At 41.6% G+C, this 10,288-nt stretch overlaps 1 protein-coding gene across 1 annotated transcript; it reads right to left on the bottom strand.

Annotated features, from left to right (window-relative positions):
- Positions 1–1,831: 1,831 nt before the first annotated feature.
- On the bottom strand, positions 1,832–6,113 carry LOC141436134 (toll-like receptor 7). Its single transcript, XM_074098995.1, has one exon. The coding sequence runs from the start codon at positions 5,908–5,910 to the stop codon at positions 2,158–2,160; it is 3,753 nt and encodes a 1,250-aa protein (XP_073955096.1). The 5' UTR covers positions 5,911–6,113; the 3' UTR covers positions 1,832–2,157.
- Between the last annotated feature and the right edge of the window lie 4,175 nt (positions 6,114–10,288).

Here is a 10,288-nt window from a genome sequence, read left to right as displayed (position 1 = left end):
TAAACTCGCGTTACATAATACATTGCATGGTGGGTGATGAGGATAAAAAGGTGCTTATAAAATAATCAGGTAACAAATTCTCAACCTTACCTACATCATAACAATTTACTTTAAATATAAATTTTCATTTAAATTTTTATCCGTTCATCTAATTATCTATTGTGTTTTGAACCACAAACTAAGTTTTTTGGGACATGAATCATTGGTTTATTAATGCTGCTACTGTTCTGCTGTGACAGTTGCAAAACGCATAATTAAGTAAAGGTTAATATGCGTATCGATTTGTGTCTAATTGATAAAACGAGTAATCTGCTTCATGAAATTATGCCAAACGAAACATTTGCGAATAGATGGCTACGGAACGAAAATCGGTGCAATGAAAGTCGGCAAGGAAACAAACGTCAAATCAAAAAGTAACAGACAGAATTACTTCACAGACAAAGTTCACATTAATATTAGCGGTGATAAAATATAAAATAAATGCTAATGTTTTTAGGTGTTGTGAAGTGACCAGTCTTTAATTAATAAGATGTTCCGTAAAATAGTCAAAGAGGACTAAATCCCGACTATATTTCATCCCATTAACAGATTATTTTTTACGTACCTATACATAAATAAAAGTAGGTACCTAGTGTTTGCTTAATTTCCCCCGAAACTACAATGGACTGTTTTAATCTTATTAGGTAGGTACTTAAATGTTCTCCAAGAGCCGAGTATATTATAAGCCCTATAAATTTTGGTTTCTAGTAGTAAAAAAGCTTTGAAAATCTACGGAATCCTGGAATAAGTTCTAAAAAGATATCCTAATTGTCATTTCCACTTTACCGGTTCCTAAAGCAAATAATATCACGCGTTCCATTCAATTCCGCGCGTCTCATTTTCAGTACGTACGAGTATGTCATCTCAAAATATGGCTCGAATGCTCCACACTCCAAAGTAATGGATTCCTAGCATAATATTAATACATATTTTAGTCCTTATTGGAAATCTCGTCCTCCGAGTCAATGTTGCGTGTTCTTGGGACTAATAAATGAGCCATCAACCTAAGAAAGCATTATTTTATTTGTAATATGAAAAGTTTGCTTTTTTTTGGGAAATGAAAAACTAACTTTAATGTAATACGAAAAAACAAGTTTTGCAGAGCCCTGGGAACACGACGACGCAGCGCAAAAAGTAGACAACTTTTTCTACGATTCAGCAAAAAATGTCTTTTAACGGGCTGGCAAGACATCAGATCGATAAGCTAGACTTTGTTATTGCTTGCTCGGAATTTTTTTGCTATCAGTTATTAGGTACTATAGTGAGATATAATTATAGCCGAAGCTTCGACCGAGGCTTTAACTCTCACATTTGACGTAGTTTGGCAAACAGTCATCAGGAACGGAAACCATCGAAGGTGGGTGTATAAAAACCATCAATACTGAGAAGTATTGATGAAAATATCTAGCTTCCACTGCGTTATTATGGTATTTCTCTTCAGATATACGTTACATAAAGCAGTGTCCCACAGCTTACGAGCTTTTTAAAAAGTTTTTCAAAGAGCAGTCATAACGATATTTCTTCCATTTGCAGGCAAGCAAAAGAAAACAAGTTTGAATAGAAGAATTGCAAGGCAAGTACGGTCTGTGTAAATAGATATTGAAAACATACGCGAGCGGCGTGGCAGCCGCTATGTTGCCACTCATTTTTATTCTGTTTACACGAACCAGCTGCCTCTTTCGTCGTTAAAGCTGAATCGGAAATAGCACGAAACATGCATTTTAATACAGGCTTTAACAACTTCATTTACATCAACTAAACTTGCCAGGAAGAAACTGCATTAAAAATCAGATTCATAATTTATAAACGTTTTATTTACATACGAACCTATTTTAATATCAGCCAATAGGATTACGACTACACAATAATTTACAGTCTTTTGAATTAATACTTAACAACTCCTATACAACTTAAAATAAATTAATAAATACAGAGAAGCAAATAGAAATGCAAAATTTGGTATCAATATTGTACAAAAGTTATTAACGAGAATGTCTCTATCTATGTACAATGCTCAACAATATTTTTATAACAAAGAATCTCAGCGGCGGCTTACACTACGCTAGAGTAATAGAGGTACAGATTCGATAAGGAGATCGTTCGGATTAGTGAGGTCCTCTAGACGAGGTACGTTTGTACAGTGTGGTGCAGCACCACAGCCTGTGGCTGGCGTACGTGGTCTGCCGAGGAGTAGTCGGAGTCAATGGTGGAGTAGATGTGCTCGGACATGGGCCGCTCGGCCGGCGACCGCTCCGCGGAGTGCGCCGACTTACCACACAACGTCTGGCACGTGCTGTTCAACACCGACGCGTCCATAGTGTATGTATTCGAATTCCTTCCGTAATTAAGACGCTTTAACTTATGACTGCGCCGTTTAGAGGACGGCATCGCATAACGTAATCTCTCCCAGAAACGTTTCTCTTTCCACGTTATCTCCAAACCCGTTTTAAAATATGACTTCAATTCCGGATCTCGTGGGACGAGGCCCGCGGCGACTATTATTAATTTATGTGGATTCTTTCGGAGCGCTCGCTGTAGCGCCTGTCGGAACTCTATCTGGGACCACTCGGTTAAGATAAAGTTCTTTGTTAGGACTACTATGATACGGCGCGAGGCTTCGGTGGCCTCGACCACTAGATCGGGAAACTGTGCGTACGTGGCCTCGAACTGCGGGACGTCGCGGTAGTGCAGGCACAGGTGGTAAGACGGGTAGCCGTTCTCCAGTTCGCGCGCAAGCGACTCCACCACAAACTCCTCATCTTTGGGGCTATAGCACACGTACGCGTCGTACAGTTTATCTGCATCCTCAAACGCGCCCGCGAGCGGCGACAACTTAATGCCGCAATTCGAATACAACCACATTCTGCAAGCGTATCTAAATGTGAACACTAATGCTAATATCAATAAAATAAGCATGAACCCGGTCAGAGTGGAGACCAGTAATGGCAAGTTGTTGGAGACGAAGAAAGCGCTTATCGCTGAAGTGTCGCTTATTTCGCTACAAACCGTGACATTTAAATTCAATGGCTTCTTTGCCGCCGGGTCCGCGAGCTCATTCAGACACCACAAGTTATGGACATCGATAACTTTTTCCACATTCTGCGATATGTACGTTATGAAACCTTGTAAATATTTACAGTCACAAGACCAATGGTTGCTGCCGACGAACAGAGTCTGCAACTTTTTGTTATTGTCTAAATGCCATAGTCCGTAATTCACGAGTCTGTTTCCATCCAAGCGTAAAACTTCCAGAGCTCCCAAAGTATAAAAAGTTTCATTTGAAATATACTCGATTATGTTATTTTGCAAATACAATTCCTTCAAGTTGCTCAACTTTGCGAATTCAAGACCTAGCAATCGTTTTAGTTTGTTATTGTCTAAGTGCAGTATTCGCAGCTCTCCTAGTTGATTAAAAGTGTTATTCTCGATATGTACAATATTGCTTGCGTTTAAATAAAGAACGGACGCTTTAGGAATTAGATCGATCACGGTTCCGTTTAATTCATTGAACACATTTCCGTCTAAATATATGTGCGTGACGTCTGTCGGAATGTTTTGTGGTACTAATTTTAGTTGTTTTAAAGAGCAATCGATAACACTCGTCGCTTTAGTCGAATCGTGATAACAAGAACAATTCTTAGGGCAGACGGTTTTGCACTTACAATTATTGAAATCACAACAATGACAGCCCTCGGGGCAGTGAGTTTCGAACTTACACAAAAAGTCTTTGATATGAAGAGAACTGACAGGTAAATATTTCACACCGCGTACATAAGATTCCTTACAAATGACATTTTCTAGGTCCATAATTCTCGGATACTCTCTGGAATCCAGCGAGTTGATGAGTAAAAGCCATTTCATTGTGCAATCACAGCGGAACGGGTTGCCACTAATGTAAAACTCTGGCAGAGCTCGATCGTCGGCCACTCTCGAAATACGCAGGCTGTTTATATCCAAACTTTCAATCTCATTGGTATACATATCAACTCGAGACAGATTTCTCTTTTCAAAGAATGTATCCATCTCGATATTCGATATAAAATTGTTATTTATGAACAGAAGCTCAACGCTATTGGGTATTGACATCGGCGATAGTGCCACTAATCGATTATGACTAGCGTCCAAAGTTTTTACTTGCAATTCTTTTTGAATTTTATAATAGTTTCCGAGAATTTCTATAAAGTTGGCGTGAATATCGAGCCATTTCAAACTGCTAGGTACAAAAGCGTAATCGAACCAGACCAAATGGTTTTCGGATAGATTCAGCCACAACAATTTCGTCAACGACACAAACACTCCATTTATATCAGAAATGAAGTTGCTATCCAATCGGACGGCTTCCAATTGCGTGTTCTTTTGAAAGGCTTCTGTCTCGATGGATTGTATTTTATTTTTTGCCATATTGAGAACTTGTAAACTGGGCAGACCCCAAAACATGCCAGCTGTAAGGTTTCCTATCTGGTTATCTATTAAACGCAAACCGGTCAACTGCGATAGATTATGAAATGAATCGTTCTTAATTTCTGTTAATAAATTTTCACCCAAGTCTAAAGATTTCAAGAACGGTAATTGCGAAATCGCCTCAGGGATGTTCGTTAACTTATTAGAACTTAAGTCTAACTCTTTCAAATCGGAACAATTTTTAAATGCATTTTCGCTTATATAAGATAGTAGATTGTTATTTAAGTTAAGTTTGTTAAGTATAAAAAGTCCATTGAACACGTGCTCTTCGATGGCTTGCAGTTTGTTATGACCCAGCTTGAGCGTATGCAGGTTGAAGAGCGGCGAAAAGGCGTTGTCGTCGATGTGCGAGATGGAGTTGTTGGCGAGGCTGAGGATCTGCAGGAAGAACAGGTCCTTGAACAGCCGCGAGCCCACGCGCCCCACCGCGTTATGCGACAGGTCGAGCACCACTAATCTTATTAGCCCGCCGAACGTTTCATCTTCTATGCGGTCGCCCTTCAATTTATTCACCGAAAGATCTAAAACGAGCAATTGTTCCAACCGATTAAATATTCTCTTGGGCAAAGTTTCCAGTTCATTATTCTGCATATAAATCTCTCGAATCTCCCTCGTATTGGAAAATAACTCTTCCGGCAAGTAATTAATGGCGTTATCGGATATATTTACAACCTTTAGCGAGAGCAAGTCGCCGAACACGTCGGCGGGCAGCTCGCTGATCTTGTTGTTCTGCAGGAACAGCTGTGTCAGCCGCCGCAGGTGCAGTATCTCAGAGTCGGCCGGCAGCGCCATGATGTCGTTGTGGCTCAGGTCTATCGTCTGCAAAGTCGAGCCGCACTTGTGCCCGAACCCGAGCTCGTCCACAAATTTCAGTTTATTCCGCGTCAAATTGAGCGAAATTATATTTTCCAATGCACAAAACAAGTCGGATGGTATTTTTCTAATATTGTTAAATCCTAAATCTAGCGTGTGCAGTTCTCGCAGGCCGTTGAACGCGCCAAGAGACAGCTCCAGTTCCTTGTTGTTCGCCCATTCGTTGTTCTTAGAGCGTATCTTCAGAGACTTAAGGCCCCGCAAGCCTTCAAACACGTTGCCAGGCAGGCGAAGGATCTTGCAGTTGGTGATGGATATCTCCGCCAAACCTTGCATCCTGCCGAAGTGGTGGTCCCGCAGCGAGCTCTCGGCCAGCAGCGGGCCGCAGCGGATCGCGAGCCGCTCCGCGCCGTCCGAGTGCATCGAACTGACATCCCTGTCCGCCGAGAGCGTCCGAACGTTGCACTCCAGGGAACCGTTCACTCCGGACACACGAAAACAAGCGTCCGCATCGGTCGGCGCCTCCGTCAGCGCCGCGCCCATCACAAAACAAAACAATATCACGTTAATTATCATTTTAACCGGCACTGTGTCCATATCATTTTGATCACTTGTCAAAATAGAGTTTTCATGAATGGGAGTGGGGCTCGATAGTCACGCGTGCTCATGTTCAGCTGTTCGCGAGTAGTTTGCGGAAACGTTTCGATAACAATGAGCGGGGCAGTAAATAGAGCGCAGGCATGGCGTCGCTCGGCAGCGGCAGCGAGCGCGCGATCCCCCCGCGGCGGCAGGCCCGCGACTGCCGCTTACAATGAAATGCGATGAACGCGTTTCGCGCCCGCCGCCGCGCGGCATGCCCGGCGCAAGGGACCACACCAATTCTGTTGCCGCATTCTAAACAACCCCTCCTGTTCAGTGGTTTTCGACTTCTGCGATTACCGTTACTTCTGCCTAAAGGTAGTTGCGGTTTAAATAATTAGTTTAATGAGTGTTGCAATTTGCAAGCGATCACAAAACAAGTCTTACTATTGGACTTTTTATAATTATTAATATTTGGAAACAACGATACAAGTCTACTAACAAAAACGTAACATGTTGGTGATCTATTTCTATCTACATAATTAGACACTGTAAAATAGCGATTTATGCGCTAATTTTATTTTTGTAATCTACTCAGCTACGGTAAAGAAAAACATACTGAAAATCTGCACACACCTGCGAAATAACCCTGCTTCGGGCAGTCGGGTAAAAATTCCGTAGTGTGTCAAGTTCTCAATCTGCACTGGGCCCGAGTGGGAACCCCGGCCCAAGCCCTCTCATTCTGTGAGTGGGCGTGGGCCTGTGCCCTGCAGTCAGACGTGCGTACACCGAGATAATGTCAAATTTGAAGAATCTTCCTAGATTCTTACCTACGGTAATCATTTATCGAGATAGAGTTCCGTTAAATTCAAGACATACTTACCTACATAAAAATAAAAATACTTACTCCTTATTTCGCAAGAATTTAGAAAAAGGCTGAAATTAGTTTTTTAACTATTTTTAACCCCCGACGCAAAAAGAGGGGTGTTATAAGTTTGACCGCTATGTCTGTCTGTGTGTGTGGCACCGTAGCTCTTAAACGGGTGGACCGACTTGAATGCGGTTTCTTTTTATTTAATAGCAGGTTTTCTAGCGATGGTTCTTAGATATGTTTTATCAAAATCGGTTCAGCCGTTTTTGAGATATTGAACTTTGAAGTGACAAAGTCGGGGGTTTTCCAACTTTTTGTTAGTTAGGTTATCGGTATTTTTATCTGCGTTTTTAACGGGTATAAAAGCGGGAATAAAGACGTTCTTAGGAAGAGTTTAAGGGCCAATCAACTTTTTTACGACACTAATCTGTCCGCGACATTTTTCAAACAATTGCAGATTTTTGTAAGTAAATGTTTCTGTAATTAATAGATGGTGTACATGAATACATGCCATCCTACGTAAGTTAAGTTATTAAACCGTGAAATATCTCGTTGGAAGTACGATTTTTTGGTAACGCCAGTGACAATTTGGTAACGCAGGAGACGCCCAAAGTGTCGGTTAGTTGATTGACCCTTAAATTGAATCCTAAGGGGCTGTTTCACCATCCATTGATTAGTGTTAACTGGCGGTTAGGTGTGATGCCGTCTCTATTTGTTTTGTTCGAATAGACGGAGACGGCATCACATTTAACCGTCGGTTAACGCTAATCAGTGGATGGTGAAACAGCCCCTAAATGTTTTTAATCGAATTTTTCATTTGTTAATCGTAAAAACTTTGTAAATAGAATCGTGTATACTTACATCATTTCGAGCAACAAAACGGCTCATCCCCTACAGCTGCTGACTCTACTAAATCTTTACTTTGCCTGTCTGAGCCAATAGACGAGAACGATTAGGTGTTCTTGAAATAGGTTGGTTTAAACATTTTTCAGGCGATCAAACTGCACTAAGTTCTGCAGAAATATCTTCGCACAAGTGACATGAAAACACCAAATTAACCAAGCCTTATGTGTAATCGAAGAAACTGAATCGCATACCAGGGTGGAACAGGGTGGTATACATAGTCGCTACAAATATCACGTTGACATTTGACAAGCATACATGCACTGAGGAAATCATTGTGAATATGATTGTGATACCGGCTACAAATTAAAATACTTATATGCATATTAAACGACACTTTTATACAATTACATTTATCTACCCAGACCAGGGATCGAACCTCAGACTCCAAGCTTCGAAATCTGGTTCCTTTAACACTAGGCTATTCGGTTGTTAATCCCTATCACTCGCTCTAGCATAAGCCTAAGAAAAAGGCTAACTAATAGGGCCTGAGACAGAATTTCGCTCGTAGCTTTAGCTTTGTTAGTAGACGTCTGGTAGCACGGTTGTTGGTCTGAAGATGAGCTCTGGTTGAGTTCGATACGCGTCAGTGTAATGTGGTGGTGCTGAAAAATAGGTTTGTGTGTGTTTTTACAGTGTGGAGGTGGAGGAACTGCATGAACACACATTTCTTGCATATATATTTCTAAAAACGTATCATAAGGTCGCGGGTGAGCCAAGTACCTAATTGTTTTAGTTCATTGATCATATGCTCCATGACCTCCGCAAAGTAACGCCTGATTCAATAAATTTTGGCGCAGTTATTATACGTGCAACGATGAATCCACGATGTATTTTTTGAGAATTCCCATGGGAATTTCAATTCAACTGCCGGATAAAGTCTAGCACAGTGGTGAGCAAACTTTCTTTATAGGGGGGCAAAAAGTGACAGAGATTTTAGAGGGCCAGAATCAAACTGAAAATGATTTGGTTTCGAATTTTTAAACACCTAACCTAACCTAACCTCACCTTTATTCTCTACTACACGGCTAGTCTAACTGACTCCTTTTTGCCCGTGCATCTATTCCTAAATGTACAAGTCTTAAACAATAATAATAATAATAAATCGACTAACACTAGTTTTGAAAGACCAATCCTACTAACAAAAAAATATGGACTTTTGTTTGGTCTGAAATAAAGGATTTTTTTTATTAAGTACTTATTCTATTTTATATAAAGTACAGGGCGATCAATATAATATTATTTGTCGCGGGCGATATGGGTACTTACTATTAATTTCGAAGGTACGTCGGCGGGCCGGTTTACATTCCTTGGCGGGCCGGGCCGTACTTTGCCCATCACTGGTCTAGCAGGTAAGTAGTAAATAATTCCCAACCCCGCATTGGGCCCGCGTAGGAACTTCGTCCCAAGCCCTCTGAGTGAACCCCTGTGTGGGACGTATATAGGCCGAGACGTGAGTGTGATGTGAAGTAATAAATGAATTATTTATTTTGGAACAGCCTGCAGTTAACAGATATACTCTACGTGCGCTACGCCACCGTGGTAGCAGCACAGAATAAGTAATAGTACAAGTACAGAAGGTTCTCTTTCTCTCTTTTGATGTTGAAGAAAGCCGCCATTTTATATGCCTACGTAATTTTTATTAGCAAAATCACCGCGCATCACCAAGCACCATTGAACTCTAGTGCTGCGCGCCCGCAGTGGGCATTATCTGTTCTTTTGTCGCACTCGCACTTAATATGGTTTCGAACAGAATTGGTTAGTTGGTTTCGTGAACAGAATTGGGTAACTCAGCATATGTAATAGTGTAATGTTATGTACAGAATAGAAAATAGTAAGAATTTTAGGGGCTGTTTCACCATCCATTGATTAGCGTTAACCGACGGTTAAATGTGATGCCGTCTCCGTCTATTCGAACAAAACAAATAGAGACGGCATCACACCTAACTGCTAATCAATGGGATGGTGAAACAGCCCCTTAGTGTTGCTATTAAATTCATGTTCAGATAATATTATGTAGTTTCTATACTGTTTACTGTGGCTATACATGTACTGTTTCAGCGCTCAAACTGTACAATTTAAATATATACCTACTCCTCCTCCCAAAAATCGAAACCACGCTATTTCATGATTGATATTCTAATATCCTCACGAAAATCACACAGCTACACGTAGCGTTACGCGGCGCGACTAGTTCGAGCGAAACTGCGAGCGTGCATGCCGGGCGGTGCTCATAGCCCTAGCGAGTTAACCCACGCCGGCGTGGAGTGTTTTGATACTTACAGAATAGCACCTATATCGCGGAGTGCGCCGCGCCTGGTAGCAGGTAAATACGCGTTATGTATGAGTAGCTCCGGCCGGATACTTTTGATTAGAGGGCGGCCGGGTGTCTAGTGCCCACCCCAGGATGATAATACTGATCTTCATTCACACAAAAATCCAGGCCAGCCCCCCCCCCCCCACCTGTAAGATAGGGGTGGCACTCTTTCCCGGCCCGGATAACACCGACATGGAAATACCGGCCGTTTTTTGTATACACGCCCATAGAATCACGCGTCTTCGTGGATGGCACTAGGTACACGATTGCAATCGCAACAGATACACTGTCAGAAATTTAATGCT

The sequence above is a fragment of the Choristoneura fumiferana genome, chromosome 16, assembly GCF_025370935.1.
Source record: "Choristoneura fumiferana chromosome 16, NRCan_CFum_1, whole genome shotgun sequence".
NCBI classification, from domain to species: domain Eukaryota; kingdom Metazoa; phylum Arthropoda; class Insecta; order Lepidoptera; family Tortricidae; genus Choristoneura; species Choristoneura fumiferana.
The sequence above is the reverse complement of the archived record's forward strand: the minus strand, read 5'-3'. Positions and strand labels throughout refer to the sequence as shown.